General features: G+C 37.4%; 2 protein-coding genes across 2 annotated transcripts in view; one reads left to right on the top strand and one right to left on the bottom strand.

The window, feature by feature from the left end:
• Positions 1–6,791, top strand: part of LOC116024047 (glutamate receptor 2.8-like) — an 8,212-nt gene extending 1,421 nt beyond the window's left edge. Inside the window, exons 2-5 of the mRNA XM_031264949.1 lie at positions 1,962–3,172; positions 4,214–4,532; positions 5,298–5,686; positions 6,189–6,791. Coding sequence (XP_031120809.1) covers positions 1,962–3,172; positions 4,214–4,532; positions 5,298–5,686; positions 6,189–6,791 — 2,522 coding nt within the window. The remainder of the gene's footprint in view (positions 1–1,961; positions 3,173–4,213; positions 4,533–5,297; positions 5,687–6,188) is intronic.
• Positions 6,792–6,854: 63 nt separating this feature from the next.
• On the bottom strand, positions 6,855–11,127 carry LOC116025761 (glutamate receptor 2.9-like). The gene is made up of 5 exons (XM_031267093.1): positions 10,730–11,127; positions 8,568–9,970; positions 8,218–8,482; positions 7,742–8,130; positions 6,855–7,651 (listed from the first exon to the last, which is right to left on the bottom strand). The coding sequence occupies exons 1-5, from the start codon at positions 10,983–10,985 to the stop codon at positions 7,313–7,315; spliced, it is 2,652 nt and encodes an 883-aa protein (XP_031122953.1). The 5' UTR covers positions 10,986–11,127; the 3' UTR covers positions 6,855–7,312.
• Positions 11,128–11,280: the final 153 nt, after the last annotated feature.

Genomic DNA, 11,280 nt, shown 5'->3' with positions numbered 1-11,280 from the left:
AACCAGACCCCCCCCCCCCCCCCCCCCCCCCTATACTACTAGACACTCCTCCAAGACCGTACATGTGTACGCCATCCCTCACAACCCACTTCCACCAACCACGTGCCCCATATCGCCCAACTCCCAACCCCATTCCTTGCTCATTCGCCGCACACCGCCATCCACCTACACCCCACGCCGCCCCCATCAAGGCTTGGACTTGGACCCCGTCGCAAGCGTACGCCTTACGTCGCCGGCGGGCGAGCCCAAGCGCGGGCATGCCAGGCGCGACCCCATGCCGGCAGGACGTGCTTGGGCGCCACGGCTCACGACGTCAGCCGCACCACTTGCCGCTCTTTGCCGGTAACCACGGGCGTCAAAACACCTCCCACCCCCTCCCCCCACCTTGGGCCTAGCCTCCTTCACAACCCACACCCACCCACCATTATTATATTATCAATTATCAATGTTTTATAATAACGAACCATAATTGATAATATTTTTTAATAAACCTACACTATTATAATAATAAACCATGAACTGTGGTGGAAGGTAGATCATGGTCCATGATATAATTTGTCAGATCAATTAATGGTGTATCGGATTGAGATTGTTGCACGGTGATTATCATCTTTGACCTAGTCTTATCTATCATATTTTTTAATGACAGTTTTAAATATATAAATTATATTGAATAAGTCCTACTAATTTTTATATATATGTATTTAATAACAAAGTCAACTTTATTATTACAACAAAAATATGACATATTGAAAACTACAAATAGAATACGTGTATATAAAATGAAAATTAAATAATATTTTGGTGTAACTTGTGAATATAAAAACATCAAAGATGATTTGGTTACTTAATATTTTAGCAATAAGTATTCACTTTATCATTTGAATTGATGCAATTATAATTAATTTATTAGATATAAGATACATAGTCGGTTATGATCTTTCTAGCCATCCATTGTTAGTACACATCTTGAGCGTTCTGGATGCGTGGATTTTTAGTTCATCAATATCTCAGGGAAAAAATTTATAGGACATCTGTGAGACGAATCGGGTCAAGATAAAAATGTAATACTTATATTAAAAATGGAAAAATATCAATCGTTATACCCTGCACCACGGTGCACATAGCAATGTGCACCACGTACGTAAAACGACGTTGTTTTGGTGTTAGTGGACGCGGACGCGAATGACTCCAGGAAATTCATTATCTATAATACGCATAATCATTATCTAGAATACACAGAACGTTTGCCTATAATACACAGAATGTTTGCCTAGAATACACAGAATATTGACACACAATACACAGAACTTATCCTCCTAACATTCGAATGCACAAACACATCACAACCTGTGTTAATAACATGAATACACAGAATATTGACACAAAATACACAGTACTCATCCTCCTAAACATTCGAATGCACAAACACATCACAACATGTGTTACTAACATGAATACACATAACGGTTGCCTAGAATACACAGAACAGTTGCCTAGAATACACAGAATGATTGCCTGGAATACACAGAATATTAACATAAATACAGAGAACGGCCGAAACGGGAAACATGATTTCCATAAAAACGGACGATTAGTTTACAATGCTCAAAACGACGTCGTTTAGGTACGTGGTGCACAGTATAATTTGCCGGCATAATACTAATCAAGAATACAATTTGTTACTTAGTAAAGTGTAATATTTTTGAATAAAATATATATATATGGAATAATACTTTTACATTCTAATTTAAAAATACTATATTTTTTTTCTCAAAATTATTACGCTTTGTCTTATAAATAACAAATACGGAGTACTTTATTTTGGATTAGTATTATATTTTTTCATGTAAGTATTAAATTTTGTTCTGTAAAACATTATTGGGATAAGGATAGCCTAGTACTGATTGCTACTAGGGAATTGTTGATTATTGGAATTAATACTGTCTGTACGGATGCAGCAATGCAATTACTCAACAATGGAGTACAAGCCATTGTCGAATCTGAAATATCCATTGAAGATTACGTTGCAGAATTAGGAACAAAATCCCAAATCCCCATTATTTCCTTAACCCCAACCCCCCTCTCTAAACCCTTCAAAACCCCACCATATTTTCTCCAATTAACTCCAAACAACGAAAACCACCAAGCCCAAGCCCTGGCCGCCATCTGCAAACACTTCCAATGGCGCCAAGTCGCCATCTTGTACGAGGAAAACGAAAATGGCAACCGATTCACAAGTCTCCTCAATAGGGCACTTCAAAGAACAGACATTCTCACAGCCTCAATCATCTCCATCCCCTCATTCGCCGAGGAATCCGAGATTTCTGCCGAGCTGAAAAGATTAATGTCAATGGAAACCCGAGTGTTTGTCGTTCACACGACAGCTCCCCTAGGATCTCGCCTTTTTGTTCTCGCCGAGAATCTGGGAATGATGAGCGCCGGTTACGCGTGGATCATAACCGACGCCTTAACCAACTCCCTCAGTTTCATCAACTCAACCGTCACCAATTCCATGGATGGGGTTCTTGGAATAAGACCATACGTGCCCATGTCGAAAAACCTCGGAATTTTCGAAAAAAAATGGAAAAGGAACATGTTGTCGGAGTTTAATGTTTATTGTTTGTGGGCATATGATACAACCTGGGCTTTAGCATCATCAATTAGGGCAATTGATGGTAATTTTAAGAATGAAACCAAATTTGGACCCAAGATTCTCCAAGAACTGCAGGGCTTGAAATTGGAAGGATTGAGTGGAAATTTCGAGATTATAAACGGCCGTGTGGGGCCCACAGCGATGGAGGTAGTTAATATGGTTGGGACAGGAGTTAGAACAGTTGGGTATTGGTTGAAAAGTAAAGGGATAAGGGAAGAAAAGCTGAAGAATGTGTTGTGGCCTGGGGATTCACTGGTAAAACCGACAGGTTGGGTTGTTCAAACTAAAGGGAGATTGAGAGTTGGAGTTCCTAAGAAAAATGGGTTTACTGAGTTTGTTAATGTAGAATGGAACTCCTCTACAAACAAAAGTAGTGTGGAAGGGTTTTCGATAGATATCTTTCGTTATGCATTGGAGTCGTTGCCTTTTAAGGTTGAGTATGATTTTGTCCCGTTTGTGAATGAGAGTGGACAGCGTAATGGATCGTACAATGATCTCCTTCATAAAATAAAAGAGGTATGTATTTCCCATTGCATGTCACTCCTCAAAATATATTTGTTAATTATTGCTTTTATTTTTTTTTTTAGAAAATAGTCAAATACACTCCTAAACTTTATTTGAAAAGTTAATTAAGTTTATAAACTTTTAAAAAGTGCAATTAAACTCATCAACATGTTAATTTGATGCATCGAAATCTAAAAATCAATTAGTGACTTGTAATAGGAGTTCACTAGGGTTTCACCAACACTCCTGCAACGCTTCGGGGACTGACACTGGCTACTATTGAACGATCAATGGTCGCTTTTGAAGAAGGTGATCAATAGGGTCACCTTCTCTGAGATTAGAAGGCAATCAATGGCCGGAGAAGGAGATCAGTTGGTCACTTGCCTTCTTAAGTTCTCATCGGAGAAGGAAACTATTTGGTCGCCTTCTCATTAGAGAAGCTCATCGGAGAAGGAAACCATTTGGTCACCTTGTCATCAAAGAAGTTCATCGGAGAAGGCAGCCAAATATGTGACCATAATAACGGTTGCAATAATTAATTTTGTTATCGATCGACGACAATCAACAACAGTCAATGGCAACTAGCAACGTTCAACGGTGGCGAACATGTCATGCCATCATAATTTACTAGTAACTAGTTGGTTACCGGTAAATTAGACTTATTTGTTCAATTTTAATAAGTTGGAGTGTTTAATTTTACCGTTGAATAGTTTAATCGCCTAATTGCTCTCTCAAGTAAAATTTAAAAGCATATTTGACCCTTTTCCTTTCTTTTCTTTGAGTGTCAGAGAAACCCTAGTCACTACTTATATGTGTGCATTGGGTAAACCCAACATCTTAACCAAAAAAGGACCACAAGGAGATAAACCAATCTCATACTGACCGACTCAAATCAAGATCGCGAATAGACCACTCTAACTGGGAGTTGAACTTGAAAACTTGTAATTATCAAACCAATAACTTGACTAACTTGGTTGGGGTTGCCCTAATTAGTTTTATTTTTCCATGTATATACAACACTAACTTTTATATATTTTCCATTTTGGATTGAAGAACGATTTTGACATCGTGGTGGCGGATTCAACAATTCTGGCTCAACGTGCTGAATATGTAGATTTTGCACTTCCTTACAGTGAATCAGGAGTGGTTATGGTGGTGAAAAATAATATTCACAAAGACATGTGGATTTTCATAAAGCCACTGAAGTGGGATCTGTGGCTCACAATTATTGCTGCATGCATATTTCTGGGATTTGTTGTTCGAGTGTTGGAACATCGCAAGATGAAGAATAACAATTCAGCTGTTCATCCAAACAGGGATCATAATGGGTTGCTCTTCTGCTATCCAATTGCAGTTCTTGCCTTTCCAGAAGGTAAGTACTAATTGTTAGCAAAGTAGTGTTAATAATATTATATAGAGAAAATTGCATTTTTAGTCTATATCTGTCATATAGGTTTAGTTTCTGAGTTATATGTGTGGTCTTATTTAATTCTTAAGTTATACACAAAATGACGAGTTTAATCTTTGAAAGACCAAATTCTCCACATTATTAAGTGGCATATTGGTGGCATAAATAGTCCACGAGGGACTAAAATCTCCACTTTGCACATAACTTAAAGGGCAATTTATATCGTGGACCCTAGTCCAATATATAGAATTTGACTTCATCAAGTACAGAACTCATATCATAATGCACAGAATTATATAGTTGGGGACACATAAACACTTAACATAATGTATAGAATTGATGTTTATTATATCGTGTTTATGTGTATGTATATTATGAACATAAATTTTGTGCATTATAAACATGAATTCTGTACCTTATGAAGTCAAATTCTGTGCATTAGATCAAATGTCGACGATATAACGATTGATAACTTAAGGGTTAAAAGTTGCCAGGTTAAAAGACCGACATTGGCTATGTGCGACCAAGACAATGGCACAGGCTCTTGTTGGGCAGAGATCGGTGAAAAGTCAAGTCTAACACCCTGCCTCTTGAAAATATAGCAGTATAAAAAAAATTACGCCTCTTGGCGTAGCACAAATGGTATTAGAGTTAGGTCGAGAAAATGCAAATTTCACTATTATAGTATTATATATGTACCATCTTTCTTGCTTAAACTTGTGTTAATAGGGAATATGGTGTCCAACAATTGGTCGAGGTTTGTGTTGATGATCTGGGTGTTCATGGCCTTCATCTTAGCACAAAGTTACACAGCCAATTTATCTGCAATTTTAACTGTGGATCGATTTGAGTCTGCATTTTCCAAGGATTACATTGTTGGATACCAAGAGGGCTCATTTGTGAGAGATTTTCTGTTGAAAACCCTTCATGTTGATATGTCCAAACTCAAGGAATATTCAACCATAGAAAAGTATCATGATGCTATGAATAAAGGAGGCAAAGGTGGGGGTATTGATGCCATTTTTGACGAAATTCCTTATATGAAGCTCTTCTTACGCAGATATGGCTCTCAATACAAAATCGTCGGACCAATATTCAAAACAGATGGCTTCGGCTTTGTAAGTTTCATTTATACCTTTCTTCTCTATATCAACCATATTATAATTAGGAAATTGACACTTTTTCCTACCTGAATTATATTATATGCTTATAATTTTTTTCTTGAATTATATATATATATATATATATGTGTGTGTGTGTATTAACCTCTCAATTATTTTGAAAGTGGCTTTTTCCCTCTTTCTGTTAAATGGGCCTTTGAACTGTTAAAAATAAGGGCAAAATAAGTATTTCAAGTTACTTTCGTTTTGTAACAAAAAAAAATGCATATTTTGCCCTTAGTATTAACCATCTAAACGCCCATTTAATGTGAATGATTGAACAATAATGTAAATACATGAATAGTTCAGAGAAAAAAAAAAAAAAACAAAAACACTATAAACATATAATTTAGAAGAAAAAAGTGTCATTTTCCATTTTCCCCCATAACTTTCAACAAAAATCATTCTCTTTTTACCACTATCTAATGATATGAATTATGCATGGTGACGAAAATTTCAGGCATTTCAACAAAACTCCACCCTAGTTCCCTTCTTCTCCAGGGCAATCCTAAAAGTGACTCAAAGTGAAAACATGACTTGCATTGAGAACAAAAATTTTGGCACCGGAAACTCTATCAGTGAGCCACTTTCCTTCATCTCTGACGATAAGCCGAGTCTTACTGCTTACAACTTCGGAGGCCTCTTCATTATCATTGCATCTGCTACTATTTTCGCCTTATTTTGCTCCAAGACTCCATGGGGACGAAGAATGGTCATCTTCTCATCTCAGTTTAGCCACAAGACTTTGGATGCTGTGATTACCATGTCTGAAAGCTTCTCTGCTGCAGCTAAACGTTGCAACAAAAAGTGTTCGTCTCTCTTGAAGATCAAGAGAAATAGACCGAGTGTTCATCATTCTGCAACTCAACAGGTGAATTCCAATAATGATCCACCTGCAAATGATGATGCTACTCATAATCAAGTAATATTAGAGATTGGGGATGCAATTCACTCTGCAAATAATTCAACACCAGAAATGCACAATCAAGTAATATTAGAGATTGAGGATGCAATTCACTCTGCAAATAATTCAACAACATCAGAAATGCAAGTACATTTGTAAAGCTTGGACCTCTGAGTGCACATGTATATATTTATGAAGATACACACAGATGACACATGTATATATGTAATTTAAGGGTGTATTTCATACAAAATTTTGAAGTACTTTTATAAGCTGTTGATGGAAAGTGAACACATAAATTAGAAGGTAATTTATGATTTTCCAACAGTATGTACAATGAGATTAAAACACTATTAACCAATACTAATACCACACATAAGCCTTTGAAACCTTGTATTACTATATAAAACTATAGATATATTGATATATACACCATTACTGCTATCTATGATTTGGTTGACCAAGCAAGTCACATGGATCCTGCAGATCAGAGAGCCTATATTTGGTTACAACTCAAATAGGGGGACCGGAGACCTTACTTAGCTAAGACTAAACCTTAGCTTGTACAGCCCTGTTGCCCAAGTCTTTGGGGCATCTATCTAGAGAGAGAATACAACAATTTATCATGTTAACGTACGGTTTATTTAAATTAAACCATATTGTGCAGGATCATGCGGCACTTATTTTGAGCTTTTTAGACAAGGCATCAAATCATTCGCAGTTGAATCAAAGGCTGTAACCTTGGGATCTTTGGAGTAGACGCTAGCATATTTTTTTCTATATTCAGTTAAGATCCAAGAGAATACGGCGGCCAATGTAGAGATGAAACACAGAATGAAGAGAGCACCAAAGTTGTGGGCACCAACACTCTTGCCTTGAGAGACCAGAGAAAAAGAGTCAACACTAGACGATCCTGCACCGAAATATTTGTTCTCAATTCTGCTCATGTTTTCACTTTGAGTCAGCCTTAGTATTGCCCTAGAGAAGTGGGAAACCAGCGGCGAGCCACGCGGGAATGCCTGAACAACAATAACAAATTTTCCACTCCAGTTAGATTACAACTTGTGGAAGCTAAATGACTAGCAATTCATTGCTATTGAACTACTTACAAAGCCAAAGCCTCCAGACTTGTAAGTTGTCCCAACCCTTTTGTATTGAGAACCATATCTATGAAGGAAGAGCTTCACGTAAGGGATCTCATCAACAATAGCATCTACGCCTCCTTGTTTGCCTCCTTTCGCCATTGCGTGATGATACTGCTCTATGGTTGTGTATCCTCTGAGCTTGGAGTCATTAAGGTGGAGATTGGTTACTAAGAATTCTCTCACAAAGGAGCCTTGTTGGTATCCGACATAGTGGTCCTTGGAAATTTTGAAATCATCTAGTTTATCCACTGTTAACAATGCAGATAATCTTGCTGTGTAGCTCGTTGTTAAGATTAGGACGATAAACAACCACATAATGAGAGCAAACCTCGAATAGTTGCTGCTCAAAGTCTCTGTTAATTTATATGAATTGTTAGCAATGATTAGTACATATTTCCATCCACACTACAAAGTACAAACTCAATTTAATTAGGCTTCACCTGTTGACATGAAGAGTGCCACAGCCTTCTCCTTCAAGGTTCCGTGTTCTAAGGCCCAAACAACCAATCCCAAAACTATACTTGATGCAGCTGCTGTCACCCAAAGATCCCATGTCAATGGCTTTAAGAAACACCACATGTTCTTTTGATGGTTAATTTTTACTATCATAGATACTCCTGATTCAGTATATGGTAGTGTGAAATCAACATACGAAGCTCGATCCACCAAAATTGTTGTATCTCCCACCACAACATCATAGTTTTTCTTCGTTTCCACAACAGGTTAAAAGTCACTGTTAGAAGAAACCAATATTAACAGTAACGATAACAATTACAGGAATTAGAAATACCTCTGCAACTTTATGAAGGAGATCATCGTAGCTTCCCAAACTATGTCCACTTTCATTCACGAATGGGAGAAACTCATAATCAAGTTGTACAGGTAACTGTTCCAAAACAGACTGGAACACATCTATTGAGAATCCTGCCACTTTCGTTTCATTTGTTGATGGATCCACTTCAACCTTAACAAATTCAGTGAAACCTTGTTTGATTGGAACTCCTGTTTTCAATTTTCCTGTATGAGGAAAACCCCAACCCTTTGGTTTTGACAGTGAAACTCCAGGCCATATTACAGTTTTCAGCTCTTCAGAATTTAGATCTAATCCTCTAGTTATTCCTTTGCTTGGCAACCAATAGCCAAGTGTTCTCTCTCCGTTTCCAATCACATTGAATATCTCAAAAGCTGAAGGCCGTAATTGGTAATCAACTAATTTAAACTCTCCACTCAAGCCTGTGAACTTCATGTCTAACATTTCACGTAGAAGCTTTGCACCAAATTTGGAAACTCTAACATTTGTAAAGTCAAAGGTGAGGTTGAGCGCATCTTCATTCCTCAAACTCCTCATGATGTGTGGACTCTTGTAGGCTGTGTCTAATCTAACAGCATCTATAGCGTCACCCTTGCTTTTCCCATTGCACACCTTCTTGAAGGTGCCATCCATTGTCTCATAGATCTTTTCTATTGCCATTGCTAAAGCCCAAGTTGTGTCATATGACCACAAACTGTATACATTTAGCTCTGCCGTAGTCTCTCTGTTAGTCACCTGAAACATATTACTTTTCCACCTAGCTTTGAAATTTCCAAGATTTTCTGAATTGGGCACATACGGCCTAATTCCCACAGCACCTTGCCATGAACTGGTAGCTGTTGAATCCATGGAACTCAAGTTGTTGGATAAACAGTCAGTGGTAAATATCCATGCATACCCTTCGATTGTCATTCTCGATATTTCCGCAAGGTGAAAAATGTGAGATCTCATAGAAGTGCTCACATGAACCAAAAATACTCTGCTTTGGATTGACTTCATTAGATTAAATTGTGTTGAAATTTCATCCAACTGAGCTGATGGAGGCAAGGAAATCATGTACTCTATGTGGGTGTCAACTTCTTGGAGTGCCTTAATTAGTTGAGAGTTAAATTCGTTACCATACTTATTGTCCTCATACAAAATCACAACTTCGAGCCATTCGAATTGTTTGCAGATGGATGCAATAGCTTGAGCTTGATATGAATCATCAGGTGTAATCTGAATCATGTAAGGACTTGCAATGTTCACATGAGAGAGGCTTCTTGGAGTTAATGAAATCAAGGGGACATGAGCTTTGCTTCCTAATTCTGCAACAAAGGCTTCAGTTGAAACTTCATATCCAACAATGCCGTGAACCTCTTCAGTATTAAGCAATTGTAGCACTGCATCAATCAGAGGACACAAGTAATCATCATATGAGCCAATGTTTGAAACAATTCTATTAACAAGGTCCCTATTTATTTCAAACAATTCCTTTTACTGAAACACTTGTTAGAATTCAGTAATTGTATTCATTCTAGACTACCGAACTACAACTGTGTGTATATTTCTAACTACATTGCATTCCATTGGATGCCAGGAGATGACCTAATAATTTGTTTAGGTGAGTGTGAAAGATTTACTCCAGTAAAGAGTATGAGTTTACACTAGACCACATTTCTGATCGACACGGCGGCCCTATTTAGTAAATGTATGTTAGCTGATTAGGTTAGAGGGTATAACTAGTGGATAACATTAGCTGATTGTAGAAAGATGTTTGGTAAATTAGTTATTAACTAATAGCTGTTTGGTATAATTATTTTCTCAAAAACCTAATTAGAAAAGTTGCTTTGAACAGCTTTTTGAATTTTGGCATTTTGGAGTTACTAAAACTGATTAACCAAATACTTTGATTTTTTAACCAAGTCAAACAGCTAATACTGATCAAATAAACCAAAATTGATTGATAAGCTAAGTATTCTACCAATCAGGGCCGTCTCCTCTACTTAGCAACATTTTCCCCACCTAAACTAGAGGCCTCCACACATAACCTAACAACATAGCTTCAATTGACAGAGCACTTCATATGCATACTTCTAATACAAATGCAAACATCCTTTAACAATGGGTAAAAGAGGAGGTTTTGGGAAATATAATATTACCTGCAGAGACGGCGTCGAGTTCAGTATCAACGTCAACGGTGTCGAGAACTAATCTCGTCCGGTAATCCAAATGCGACGAATAGAAGTCGGAAAGAGCCATGGACATAGACGAATTAATCGCGGCGCCGGTCGGCGAATTGAGGTCAAGAACTACGCCGATTTTGATACTCGAACGGCTTCCATCTCCATGATCTTCCGCTGAAACGAGCAGGATTCCAAGTAGGAAGCAAAAAGCAGAGAGCAAAAATCTCATCATTGATCGATCTTTAGCGACGAATCAAACGTAAATAGTTCTTGAGGAAATTGAAAAAAAAAAACGAAAAAGAGAAACATTTACGCCTTTAGCAACCGGGATAAGTTGAGCAGTTTCTCAGAAACTACTGAGAATAAACTAAACATTTCTGTCAACAGATTACAGATAGCAACCGGCCTGCCCAAAGTCAAAGTCATCTTTATAGTATGCTTGATTCGAGTTTTTTTTTTTTTTTTTTTTTTTTTTTTTTTTTTTTTTTTTTTTTTTTTTTTTTTTTTTTTTTTTTTTTTTTTTTTTT

This window comes from Ipomoea triloba, chromosome 7 (genome assembly GCF_003576645.1).
Source record: "Ipomoea triloba cultivar NCNSP0323 chromosome 7, ASM357664v1".
Classification (NCBI taxonomy): Eukaryota; Viridiplantae; Streptophyta; class Magnoliopsida; order Solanales; family Convolvulaceae; genus Ipomoea; species Ipomoea triloba.
The sequence above is the reverse complement of the archived record's forward strand: the minus strand, read 5'-3'. Positions and strand labels throughout refer to the sequence as shown.

Coding starts and splice junctions, on each gene's coding strand:
- LOC116025761 (XM_031267093.1), bottom strand. CDS start 10,985: ATGATGAGATTTTTGCTCTCTGCTTTTTGCTTCCTACTTGGAATCCTG. Junction 9,971..10,729: donor ACTCGACGCCGTCTCTGCAG/GTAATATTATAT, acceptor TGATTGATGCAG/TGCTACAATTGCTTAATACT. Junction 7,652..7,741: donor AGTCTGGAGGCTTTGGCTTT/GTAAGTAGTTCA, acceptor ATTGTTGTTCAG/GCATTCCCGCGTGGCTCGCC.